General features: G+C 44.3%; 1 protein-coding gene across 1 annotated transcript in view; it reads right to left on the bottom strand.

Annotated features, from left to right (window-relative positions):
• Window positions 1–14,296, bottom strand: part of fbxo41.S (F-box protein 41 S homeolog) — a 46,380-nt gene that overhangs the window by 19,769 nt on the left and 12,315 nt on the right. The window contains exon 2 of the mRNA XM_041579329.1: window positions 4,647–5,614. Coding sequence (XP_041435263.1) covers window positions 4,647–5,374 — 728 coding nt within the window. The 5' untranslated portion in view covers window positions 5,375–5,614. The remainder of the gene's footprint in view (window positions 1–4,646; window positions 5,615–14,296) is intronic.

The raw sequence follows: 14,296 nt of genomic DNA, 5'->3' as shown, positions 1-14,296 counted from the left end.
GAGACTATTATCCCACTGTTACTATAGACACCATCTCTCCCTACTATACCTGCTATCCCACAGTCACACTCCCTTCCCAGAGACTATTATCCACTGTTACTATAGACACATCTCTCCCTACTATACCTGCTATCCCACAGTACACTCCCTTCCCAGAGACTATTATCCACTGTTACTATAGACACCATCTCTCCCTACTATACCTGCTATCCCACAGTCACACTCCCTTCCCAGAGACTATTATCCACTGTTACTATAGACACCATCTCTCCCTACTATACCTGCTATCCCACAGTCACACTCCCTTCCCAGAGACTATTATCCACTGTTACTATAGACACCATCTCTCCCTACTATACCTGCTATCCCACAGTCACACTCCCTTCCCAGAGACTATTATCCACTGTTACTATAGACACCATCTCTCCCTACTATACCTGCTATCCCACAGTCACACTCCCTTCCCAGAGACTATTATCCACTGTTACTATAGACACATCTCTCCCTACTATACCTGCTATCCCACAGTCACACTCCCTTCCCAGAGACTATTATCCACTGTTACTATAGACACCATCTCTCCCTACTATACCTGCTATCCCACAGTCACACTCCCTTCCCAGAGACTATTATCCACTGTTACTATAGACACCATCTCTCCCTACTATACCTGCTATCCCACAGTCACACTCCCTTCCCAGAGACTATTATCCACTGTTACTATAGACACCATCTCTCCCTACTATACCTGCTATCCCACAGTCACACTCCCTTCCCAGAGACTATTATCCACTGTTACTATAGGCACCATCTCTCCCTACTATACCTGCTATCCCACAGTCACACTCCCTTCCCAGAGACTATTATCCACTGTTACTATAGACACATCTCTCCCTACTATACCTGCTATCCCACAGTTATACTCCCTTCCCAGAGACTATTATCCACTGTTACTATAGACACCATCTCTCCCTACTATACCTGCTATCCCACAGTCACACTCCCTTCCCAGAGACTATTATCCACTGTTTACTATAGACACCATCTCTCCCTACTATACCTGCTATCCCACAGTCACACTCCCTTCCCAGAGGACTATTATCCACTGTTACTATAGGCACCATCTCTCCCTACTATACCTGCTATCCCACAGTCACACTCCCTTCCCAGAGACTATTATCCACTGTTACTATAGACACCATCTCTCCCTACTATACCTGCTATCCCACAGTCACACTCCCTTCCCAGAGACTATTATCCACTGTTACTATAGGCACCATCTCTCCCTACTATACCTGCTATCCCACAGTCACACTCCCTTCCCAGAGACTATTATCCACTGTTACTATAGACACATCTCTCCCTACTATACCTGCTATCCCACAGTTATACTCCCTTCCCAGAGACTATTATCCACTGTTACTATAGACACCATCTCTCCCTACTATACCTGCTATCCCACAGTCACACTCCCTTCCCAGAGACTATTATCCACTGTTACTATAGGCACCATCTCTCCCTACTATACCTGCTATCCCACAGTCACACTCCCTTCCCAGAGACTATTATCCACTGTTACTATAGACACCATCTCTCCCTACTATACCTGCTATCCCACAGTCACACTCCCTTCCCAGAGACTATTATCCACTGTTACTATAGGCACCATCTCTCCCTACTATACCTGCTATCCCACAGTCACACTCCCTTCCCAGAGACTATTATCCACTGTTACTATAGGCACCATCTCTCCCTACTATACCTGCTATCCCACAGTCACACTCCCTTCCCAGAGACTATTATCTCACTGTTACTATAGACACCATCTCTCCCTACTATACCTGCTATCCCACAGTCACACTCCCTTCCCAGAGACTATTATCCACTGTTACTATAGGTACCATCTCTCCCTACTATACCTGCTATCCCACAGTCACACTCCCTTCCCAGAGACTATTATCCACTGTTACTATAGACACCATCTCTCCCTACTATACCTGCTATCCCACAGTCACACTCCCTTCCCAGAGACTATTATCCCACTGTTACTATAGACACCATCTCTCCCTACTATACCTGCTATCCCACAGTCACACTCCCTTCCCAGAGACTATTATCCACTGTTACTATAGACACCATCTCTCCCTACTATACCTGCTATCCCACAGTCACACTCCCTTCCCAGAGACTATTATCCCACTGTTACTATAGGCACCATCTCTCCCTACTATACCTGCTATCCCACAGTCACACTCCCTTCCCAGAGACTATTATCCCACTGTTACTATAGGCACCATCTCTCCCTACTATACCTACTATCCCACAGTCACACTCTCTTCCATGAATTGTGGCGGGTACAAGAGAATACTATTATTGGCATCGTTTTATGGTATCTCTCTATAAAGCCTATGAAGAAACTTAGGGGGCTGTTCCTGCTGAATAGTGTTAGCACAGGAGAATACGACAATGGTGTTACACAATTATTATTCTGAGGTTAGTAGACATACTTCGGGTCTCTGTCATGTTCCAGAAGATTTGCTTTGCCTGTTCACACCTCTGAGGGTATTAATATACCTTTCTCACAGGAGTTCTGAGAAGAGCCATTAAATAGAAACTTTTGTCACCTAAATCTCACTTGCGTCATGTAGATCAGGCGCCAAAGCAAACACATGGGGGGGAGGTGGAGTTGACTACCAATAAAGGCTGTCTGGGGGCTGCAGATAGGGGGGTATATAGCAGCATTTCTAGGTAAGAAGGTGTAACAGAGCAAAATGGGACCAAAGGACAATATGGAGACAGTGGGGCAAGATGGAGACAGTAGGACACGGTGGGGCAGTAGGGCAAGATGGTACAGTAAGTAACAGTTTATATCAGTGTGACAAACTTACAGCCTATCAGTATCCTCTGACAACCCAGAAATTCTGTTTTACTGTAAAGTCCTGTTGGTTAACTAACACCTGCCATGCATGAGCCTTTATTAAATGAGTTTATGTACAATGCACTGCCAAAGCTTTGCATGAAATACCCATTTTATTATACATTTAATCTCCCTTTCCAATGCTCACAGGGTGGCACAGAACTCTAGACAAATGTGCAGAGCTCAGCAGTGTTCTGCTTGAGAAATGCCGAATGCTGTGTGTAGCTGGAGCTTTCATTTGAAAAATACATTTTCAGGGAGTCCATAGGGCCACAGCATGCTGGTACTGCACATTGAGTATCTGTTACCCACAGCTAGTTAATGACATTTAAAGAGTGTGACAAACAGACATCATCAATGTGGAAGAGTATGGGGTTGTTGTATAAGATAGAAAGTTGGAAGAGTATGGGGTTGATGAATATGATGGTAAAGTGGAAGAGTATGGGGTTGGTGGATAAGATAGGAACTTGGAAGAGTATGGGGTTGGTGCATGTGATGGGAAAGTAGAAGAGTATTGGGTTGGTGTATAAGATAGAAGAGTGGAATACTATGGAGTTGGTGCATATAATGGGAAAGTGGAAGATTATGGGGATGATGGATATGATGGGAAAGTGGAAGAGTATGGGGTTGATGAATATGATGGCAAAGGTGAAGAGTATGGGGTTGGTACATTTCATGGCAAAGTGGAAGAGTATGGGGTTGGTGGATAAGATAGAAAAGAGCATGGTGTTGGTGCATGTGATGGGAAAGTGGAAGATTATGGGGTTGGTTGATATGATGGGAAAGTGGAAGAGTATGGATTTGGTGCATATGATGGGAAAATGGAAGAATAAGGGGTTGGTGGATATTATAGGAAAGTGGAAGAGTATGAGGTTGGTGGATATTATAGGAAAGTGGAAGAGTATGGGGTTGGTGGATATGATGGGAAAGTGGAAGAGTATGAGGTTGGTGGATGTGATGGCAAAGTGGAAGAGTATGAGGTTGGTGGATAAGATAGGAAAGTGGAAGAGTATGGGGTTGTTTGATATGACGGGAAAGTGGAAGAGTATGGAGTTGGTGCATATGATGGGAAAGTGGAAGAGTAATGGGTTGGTGGATATGATGAGAAAGTGTATGAATCAGGTTTGGACTGGGAGGCCAAAGCAGCCCCCACCAGCCCACTAAAACATGACTGTCTATGGCATCTTACAGCAGTCCCTCTGGCATTTGATGGGAAAGTGGAAGAGTATGGGGTTGGTGGATGTTATGAGAAAGTGGATGAGTATGGGGTTGGTGGATGTTATGAGAAAGTGGATGAGTATGGGGTTGGTGGATGTTATGAGAAAGTGGATGAGTATGGGGTTGGTGCATATGATGGGGAAGTGGAAGAATATGAATCTGAATCAGGTTTGGACTGGGAGTCAAAATAGGACCAGGCATTCCAAGTACACAAAGGCCCAAACAGCCCCCACAGCCCACTAAATAATCATGGTCTATGGCATCTTATAGCAGCCCCTCTGGCTTTTGCCAGAACCTATGTATTGCCAGTTCGGTCTGATATGAGTGTGGGCGATATGATGGGAAAGAGAAAGAGTATAGTAGTGGGAGATATGTCTTTGTGCAAGACATGTGTATAAATTTCAATCCCTGGGAATGCTGTTTTGTTTTGTAGCTTCTCGGGGGTATTAGTATTAGTATTAAGGCACCCTACACACAGGTAAGTTACTTTTAGTTACACATACACACTTACTGCTTTTTCTTGGTGAGTTCCTGTTCTTTCTGCACCAGGTCCTGCTTGAGGGAGGCCAGCATCTCCACGCTTACGTCTACCTGTCGTGTGAGCTCCGAGGCCCTGTCCTCCAGCTCTTCCTTCTCTCGGCTCAGGCGTACACTCTCCTGCTTTGCTTTATCCAGCTCCGAGCTCTTCCTCTCTAACTCGACTTGCAATCGGCCAACCTGGGTGGCTATTTTTTGCTCTACTTCCTCTGTTAGTTTCTCCAGTCTCTTGTCCACTTCCAGTTTCTCAAAGGCTCGGACCTTTAACCTAGCAAGCCCTTCCTCATAGGCAGCATCCACTGCAGCTGATGCTGCTGCTGCCACTGCTGCTGGCGGTGGGGAATGTGAGGCCATGGCTGTCTTAGTGAATATGTCCGCTAGGGGAATGTCCCCCTCTTGCGTGTAACGTGAAGAAGATGGACTCAAGTCTTCAACTTGGACTAAGTCTTGGGTAAATATCTGCTCTTTGCCCTGAAAAGATGTGCTCTCAAAGACTTCCCTGCGGTGTGTTGGGGTCAAAAGAGCAGCCTCACTGGTTATGGGGAAGATGGCGGCATCACAAATGCTGTTGGTCTTGGACAAGACATAGAGGGTCTCATAGGTGTGGTTGTATTCCAAGTGAGCCCTCAAGGAGGACAAGCTCCGGAAACGTTTGTGCTCACCACACCTAGGGCACCGATAAGGCAGGTCCAAAGAGGCCATTCCTCAGCTCACAATGTTGTGTCTATTAGTCAGCCCCAAACACAGTGGGTAGATGCTGAGGGTCATGGTGTGTTCGGTATCCTTGATGAGACAGATCCTTGGGTGAAGAACCAATGTATAGGCCTTTGGAGGCAAACTTTCATTTCTGAAGAAGCTATTGAGAAACTGGGCAGCTTAGGAAGTCTCTCGAAGATTCACGATTCAGATTTCTCTCCCAACAGAGGGCAAGCTCTTCAGAATCTGAAATGGGATAAACATTTCTCATTAGATGCAAAGACATGAGCTGACACGAGCACTTACTGATCCTACACAATAGGGCCCATTTACACAGAGCTGGCCACAAGCCGGTGCTTTATTTATTTTGTGCAAAATGAAGAAGGCAAATTTGGCTCCTTCCCTCTAATTCCCACTCATCCCTGGCACAGCTGTCTCCCCCTCATCCCTCTCTAGACCCTTGAAACTCACTCTCTATAATTATTGTGTTACTAACGGTTAACTCCTAACAGACTGGCTACACTACTTGCTCTTACTCATATCACCCCAGTCTGCTGCTGCAGGCTGTGCAGGATTCCATACAAACAGGCATTTGAACTCATTGTTGTGGTTTCTAAGTAGTCAGGATGGGACTGAGTGTTGCCTAAATTGTCTCTTTTTTAAAAGCCAAGATGGAGACTGTAGGAGAAGGTGAAGAAAGTAGGGCAAGATGGAGACAGTAGGGAAAGATGGAGACAAATGGGCAAGATGTAAACAATATGGCAAGATAGAGACAGCCGAGCAATATGTAGACATCAGGGCAAGATGAAGACAATAAGGCATAATAGAGACAGTAGGGCAAGATGGAGTCAGTAGGGCAAAATTCAGATAGTACAAGTATTGTCAACAACAGGACAAGATGAAGACAGAAGCCAAGATGGAGACAACAGGGCAATATGGAGACAGGGCAATGATGGAGACAGCAGGGCAAGATGGAGACAGCAGGGCAAGATGGAGACAGTAGGACAAGATGGAGACAGTAGGGCAAGATGGAGACAGTAGGACAAGATGGAGACAGTAGGACAAGATGGAAACAGTAGGGCAAGATGGCAACAGTAGGAGAAGACATAGACAAAAGGCAAGATAGAACAAGATGGAGACAGTAGGACAAGATGGAGACAGTAGGACAAGATGGAGACAGTAGGACAAGATGAAGACAGTAGGACAAGATTAAGACAGTAGGACAAGATGAAGACAGTAGGACAAGATGGAGACAGTAGGGCAAGATGGAGACAGTAGGACAAGATCAAGACAGTAGACAGCAAGATGACAACTTTAAGAAAAGATGGAGACAATATCAGTGTTGCCTGCCTGCAGCCCTTTATCTTGCTATCGCAAGGTGCAGGGAGTCGTATTTTTATGGAACCTGAAGAACCAGTTTGGACATTCCTACTTTTATATAAAAAATGGGGCCCCATATAGTCAGTCTCTTTGACTCCAGCTGTGTTCAGCATAACCATTATCCTTTACAACATGGCCATTGGCAGTTGGGATTCTGTGAGTTGTAGTTCAACCAAAATTCAACATGTTGGACACTTTGGGCCCTGAATGACAGATTCCCAGAATCGCGTCGCAGTGAAAGGGTTAGTGTACAGCGCAGGCCACACATCAGACTCAAAGACATTGCTGACTGGCTACTCCGGGAATCTTCTTATTAAGTTATTGGGGGGGGGGCGGCTTTCAGACAGTGCCAGTTGCCAAGCAACCCTCTCATTTATCTCTATCCTTATAAACATCCCCTCACTATAGGGGTCATGTGGAATAATGCGTCCTGATTGGATGTCACCAGGCGGATTTATTAACAGCAGGAGAACAGCTCACTGCTGGGTCTGACTTCTAAGATCAGAACCTCTTGTCCAATTAATTGGCTTAAGGTGGCCATACACGGGCCGATAAAAGCTGGAGACAGACCGAGTGGGAGCTTATTGGCCCATGTATGGGGCCCTCGATATCTGGCCGAAAGTTGGACTTCTAATATCCTTATCATTTACAGTAGGGGGTACATTATCCCTTATAATACATGAGTGACACTCAGAGTTCCCTGTATAACTCAGCCTGCAGCCTTGTGCCTTTATATGGTCACAGAACAACCCCTCAGTGACTTCTAATATCCTTATCATTTACAGTAGGGGGTACATTATCCCTTATAATACATGAGTGATACTCAGAGTTCCCTGTATAACTCAGCCTGCAGCCTTGTGCCTTTATATGGTCACAGAACAACCCCTCAGTGACTTCTAATATCCTTATCATTTACAGTAGGGGGTACATTATCCCTTATAATACATGAGTGATACTCAGAGTTCCCTGTATAACTCAGCCTGCAGCCTTGTGCCTTTATATGGTCACAGAACAACCCCTCAGTGACTTCTAATATCCTTATCATTTACAGTAGGGGGTACATTATCCCTTATAATACATGAGTGATACTCAGAGTTCCCTGTATAACTCAGCCTGCAGCCTTGTGCCTTTATATGGTCACAGAACAACCCCTCAGTGACTTCTAATATCCTTATCATTTACAGTAGGGGGTACATTATCCCTTATAATACATGAGTGATACTCAGAGTTCCCTGTATAACTCAGCCTGTACCTTGTGCCTTTATATGGTCACAGAACAACCCCTCAGTGACTTCTAATATCCTTATCATTTACAGTAGGGGGTACATTATCCCTTATAATACATGAGTGATACTCAGAGTTCCCTGTATAACTCAGCCTGCAGCCTTGTGCCTTTATATGGTCACAGAACAACCCCTCAGTGACTTCTAATATCCTTATCATTTACAGTAGGGGGTACATTATCCCTTATAATACATGAGTGATACTCAGAGTTCCCTGTATAACTCAGCCTGTACCTTGTGCCTTTATATGGTCACAGAACAACCCCTCAGTGACTTCTAATATCCTTATCATTTACAGTAGGGGTACATTATCCCTTATAATACATGAGTGATACTCAGAGTTCCCTGTATAACTCAGCCTGCAGCCTTGTGCCTTTATATGGTCACAGAACAACCCCTCAGTGACTTCTAATATCCTTATCATTTACAGTAGGGGGTACATTATCCCTTATAATACATGAGTGATACTCAGAGTTCCCTGTATAACTCAGCCTGCAGCCTTGTGTCTTTATATGGTCACAGAACAACCCCTCAGTAACTTCTAATATCCTTATCATTTACAGTAGGGGGTACATTATCCCTTATAATACATGAGTGATACTCAGAGTTCCCTGTATAACTCAGCCTGCAGCCTTGTGCCTTTATATGGTCACAGAACAACCCCTCAGTGACTTCTAATATCCTTATCATTTACAGTAGGGGGTACATTATCCCTTATAATACATGAGTGATACTCAGAGTTCCCTGTATAACTCAGCCTGCAGCCTTGTGCCTTTATATGGTCACAGAACAACCCCTCAGTGACTTCTAATATCCTTATCATTTACAGTAGGGGGTACATTATCCCTTATAATACATGAGTGATACTCAGAGTTCCCTGTATAACTCAGCCTGCAGCCTTGTGCCTTTATATGGTCACAGAACAACCCCTCAGTGACTTCTAATATCCTTATCATTTACAGTAGGGGGTACATTATCCCTTATAATACATGAGTGATACTCACAGTTCCCTGTATAACTCAGCCTGCAGCCTTGTGTCTTTATATGGTCACAGAACAACCCCTCAGTGACTTCTAATATCCTTATCATTTACAGTAGGGGGTACATTATCCCTTATAATACATGAGTGATACTCAGAGTTCCCTGTATAACTCAGCCTGCAGCCTTGTGCCTTTATATGGTCACAGAACAACCCCTCAGTGACTTCTAATATCCTTATCATTTACAGTAGGGGGTACATTATCCCTTATAATACATGAGTGATACTCACAGTTCCCTGTATAACTCAGCCTGCAGCCTTGTGTCTTTATATGGTCACAGAACAACCCCTCAGTGACTTCTAATATCCTTATCATTTACAGTAGGGGGTACATTATCCCTTATAATACATGAGTGATACTCAGAGTTCCCTGTATAACTCAGCCTGCAGCCTTGTGCCTTTATATGGTCACAGAACAACCCCTCAGTGACTTCTAATATCCTTATCATTTACAGTAGGGGGTACATTATCCCTTATAATACATGAGAGATACTTATAATTTACAGTAGGGGGTTATTAAAGTAGAGGTACATTATCACATAGCATATATGAGTGGCAACACCTTATGGTTAAACAGTGAAGAGATTGACACTGGGGGGTTACAATCAGCCTCACTCTAGGGGCTGGGGGTAATTGACTGGCTATTTCCCTGGGGCTGATCCATCTCCTGTGTAATCACTAGTAATGGCTAAATGAATTCCTTCCCAGGTCTCTCGAGGGAATCACTGACCGTCAGTGCCAAGTACAGAGTAACCCCTCCCCTGCCACAACATTCCTATTCTTCCACCCCAAACACTTACTTTCTCCAGAATTGAACCTAAGTGACATGTAATGAACATTGTCTCAGTTTAAAGGGTAAGTGCAAATATGTACTTACCCAGATACACAGCTCTAGTTCTCTGTACTTTTTGGGCTGCTCTCTTTCCCATGGTCATGGTGAGTGACATTGGAGTTGCTGAGAAATCAGGGGGATTCCCATGGTGCTTTTCAGTAGTGGCAGTGTAAAGCAAGTTGATTTGGCCACAGAGGGGTGTCCTTACACCTGCTTTATAATTCTTCACTTGCTTAAAGGGGCTGTTCCCTTTTAAATGAACTGTCAGTATAATGTAGAGAGGGTTTGCAATTGGTTTTTATTTTTTATTATTTGTGGTTTTTGACTTATTTAGCTTTTTATTCAGCAGCTCTCCAGTTTGCAATGTCAGTCATGCGATACACTAACAACCATGCACTGATTTGAATAAGAAACCGAAATATGAATAGGAGAGACCTGAATAGAAAGATGAGGAATAGAAAGTAGCAATAACAATAAAAATGTGGTTTTAGGTGGGGTCAGAAAGATTCAGAAAGAAAAAGTCAAATAATTCAGAAACGATAAAAAAATAAATAATGAAGATGAATTGAAGAGTTGCTTAGAATTGGCCATTCTACAAATTACTAAAAGTGAACTAAAGGTGAAGCACCCCTTTAATGATCCTTTTAAATCTGGTCCAAGCCCCACCCCCTTCTTGACCATAGGAAAGAGAGTAGCACAGGCAATTGAATGCAGATAGCTTTATAGATTATTATAAAGCAAAGCACATTTGCCCCTTTTCCAAGGGGTGCTGGGAGTTGTCACTAACAGTCATATTCAGTGCCACTTTTATCTACCCCCCTATTCCAGAGACCCAAACATTTAGCCCCATGTATGTGGGTTCAGTTTCCAGTATAGGCGTGGGAGCTGCCATATTGAGTATATAGAGTATATAGAGTGTATACAGTGTATATATGTTACTGGACTCAACAATGGAAGTCTTATGTGCAGGTCTCTGGGAATCCTAGGACACAGCTGATTGTTATACAGAGGCTGGTACACACAATCACAGACACCCCATTGTTACAGTATGTTGTTAAACTATAACTTTACGCATTATCTAGAAACTGAGCTGCCCGGCAGAAGAGCTTGCACTTGCTCCGCCCATTACCGTACAGGCTTTGCGGTTATATTTAGCCCTCTGAACTTTTTATAGTATTAATATGAAATCTTTGTGTGGTTTCCATGACAATTTATGCGCAACTAATCGATGGCAATAAAAACAGCAGCAGAGATTGGAGTAAAGAGCAGAGGGGAACATTCGTTAAAATCCACCGAGATGTGGAGATCGCGTGTTGCCACTGGGGCCCTTTGGCCTCTTGCTTTTTTGCTCTCTGTTACCCCTTAGGCTGTTATTGCACCTCAAGTGGCAGAGCTGGACAGTACAGGGGTACAGGTGCAGAATGGAGTATAACACCTGCTCTAGTGCTGAGAGTAAGGACAGAGCCCAAGTGCAAGTGGAACGTGCGCCACCAAAACCTCACACACCCCAAGCACTTTTGTTAAATTCATTCTTTCAAGAACAGAAGAAGCCACACACATTTCTAGCATACTGGCCTATGGAAAGAGTCCTAGATACAAACCAACAACAGGTGAATATATCCCCATACCCCCATCTTTCCTTGCTGTCTCTATCTTGTCCTACTGTCTCCATCTTGTCCTACTGTCTCTATATTGCCCTACTGTCTCCATCTTGTCCTACTGTCGCATCTTGTCCTACTATATTCATCTTGCTCAACTGTCTATCTTGCTCTACTCTCCACCTTGCCCTGATCTCTCGATATTGCTCTACTCTCTCCATTTTGCCATACTGTCTTCATCTTGTTGTACTGTATGTTGCCCTACTGTCTCCATCTTGTCCTACTGTCTCCATCTTGTCCTACTGTCTCCATCTTATCCTACTGTCGCCATCTTGTCCTACTGTCTCCATCTTGTCCTACTGTCTCTATCTTGTCCTACTGTCTCCATCTTGTCCTACTGTCTCTATCTTGTCCTACTGTCTCCATCTTGTCCTACTGTCTCCATCTTGTCCTACTGTCTCCATCTTATCCTACTGTCGCCATCTTGTCCTACTGTCTCCATCTTGTCCTACTGTCTTCATCTTGCCCTACTGTCTCCATCTTGCTCTACTGTCTCCATCTTGCTCTTCTATCTCTATCTTGCCATATTCTCTCCATCGTGATCTACTCTCTTCATCTTGTCCTACTGTTTCCATCTTGTCCTACTGTCTCCATCTTGTCCTACTGTCTCCATCTTGTCCTACTGTCTCCATCTTGTCCTACTGTCTCCATCTTGTTCTACTGTCTCTATCTTGTTCTACTGTCTCTATCTTGTCCTACTGTCTCCTTTTTAACATACTGTCTACATCTTGCCCTACTGTCTCCATCTGCCCTATTTTTATCTTTCCCTACAGTCTCCATCTTTCCCTACTGTCTCCATCTTGCCCTACTGTCTCCATCTTGTCCAACTGTTTCCATCTTGTCCTACTGTCTCCATCTTGTCTTACTGTCTCCATCTTGTCTTACTGTCTCCATCTTGTCCTACTGTCTCCATCTTGTCCTACTGTCTCCATCTTGTCTTACTGTCTCCATCTTGTCTTACTGTCTCCATCTTGTCCTACTGTCTCCATCTTGTCTTACTGTCTCCATCTTGTCCTACTGTCTCCATCTTGTCATACTGTCTCCATCTTGTCTTACATTCTCCATCTTGTCCTACTGTCTCCATCTTGTCATACTGTCTCCATCTTGTCTTACTGTCTCCATCTTGTCTTACATTCTCCATCTTGTCCTACTGTCTCCATCTTGTCTTACTGTCTCCATCTTGTCCTACTGTCTCCATCTTGTCATACTGTCTCCATCTTGTCTTACTGTCTCCATCTTGTCCTACTGTCTCCATCTTACCCTACTGTCTCTATCTTGCTCTTCTGTCCCCATCTTGAATATCTGTCTTGCCCAACTGTCTCCATCTTGTCCTTGTCACAAACTGCACCCTAAATCCAGAATGAGTGCTGGGCTCCCTGGCCTAGGCTCTTGCTTCTGCCTTTAACAGCCGGGTTTCACCTCCGGAGGAGCCCTCAGCTAATTGGATGCTGACAAATTATAAGAAGGGAGGAGTCAAGCAATGGTTCTGGATGCGTAAAGGGGCATGGTGATTAGCAAAGTTTTGGATGGAAGATACAGTTATGGGAGTAGACAAAGCGTAGTCAGACAGGCCGGGGTCGGTGCGGGCAGAGTTCAAGCAAGGTCAGACAGGCTGAATCAGTGCAGGCAGCGTCCAAGGGTAGTCAGGCAGGTAAGGGTCAAACCAGAAGAATCAGAATAGTCAGGGAGGCAAGGGTCAATAACGATGGAATCAGAATAGTCAGGCAGACAATGATCAGGATACACAGAATTCAGGATAGTCAGACAGGCAGGATCAGTAACAGGGATCAGACTCACCCAGGAAACTAAACGAGTTTGACCTAACAACGGGCAATGAGTTTGAAGCAGAGGAATACCTATGTACCATCTCTCTGTACAGACTATGAGCAAACTTAGGGGACTGTTCCTGCTGAATTGTGCTTAGTACAGGGAATACCTATGTACCATAGTTTTATGGGATCTCTCTGTACAGACTATGAGCAAACTTAGGGACTGTTCCTGCTGAATTGTGCTTAGTACAGGGAATACCTATGCTGCCATAGTTTTATGGGATCTCTCTGTACAGACTGAGCAAACTTAGGGGACTGTTCCTGCTGAATTGTGCTTAGTACAGAGGAATACCTATGTACCATAGTTTTATGGGATCTCTCTGTACAGACTATGAGCAAACTTAGGGACTGTTCCTGCTGAATTGTGCTTAGTACAGGGAATACCTATGCTGCCATAGTTTTATGGGATCTCTCTGTACAGACTGAGCAAACTTAGGGACTGTTCCTGCTGAATTGTGCTTAGTACAGGGAATACCTATGCTGCCATAGTTTTATGGGATCTCTCTGTACAGACTATGAGCAAACTTAGGGACTGTTCCTGCTGAATTGTGCTTAGTACAGGGAATACCTATGCTGCCATAGTTTTATGGGATCTCTCTGTACAGACTATGAGCAAACTTAGGGACTGTTCCTGCTGAATTGTGCTTAGTACAGGGGATACCTATGCTGCCATAGTTTTATGGGATCTCTCTGTACAGACTATGAGCAAACTTAGGGGACTGTTCCTGCTGAATTGTGCTTAGTACAGGGAATACCTATGTACCATAGTTTTATGGGATCTCTCTGTACAGACTGAGCAAACTTAGGGGACTGTTCCTGCTGAATTGTGCTTAGTACAGGGAATACCTATGCTGCCATAGTTTTATGGGATCTCTCTGTACAGACTATGAGCAAACTTAGGGGCTGT

This window comes from Xenopus laevis, chromosome 1S, assembly GCF_017654675.1.
Source record: "Xenopus laevis strain J_2021 chromosome 1S, Xenopus_laevis_v10.1, whole genome shotgun sequence".
NCBI classification, from domain to species: Eukaryota; Metazoa; Chordata; class Amphibia; order Anura; family Pipidae; genus Xenopus; species Xenopus laevis.
Note: the sequence above shows the minus strand (reverse complement) of the source record. Positions and strands in the feature narration are given on the sequence as shown.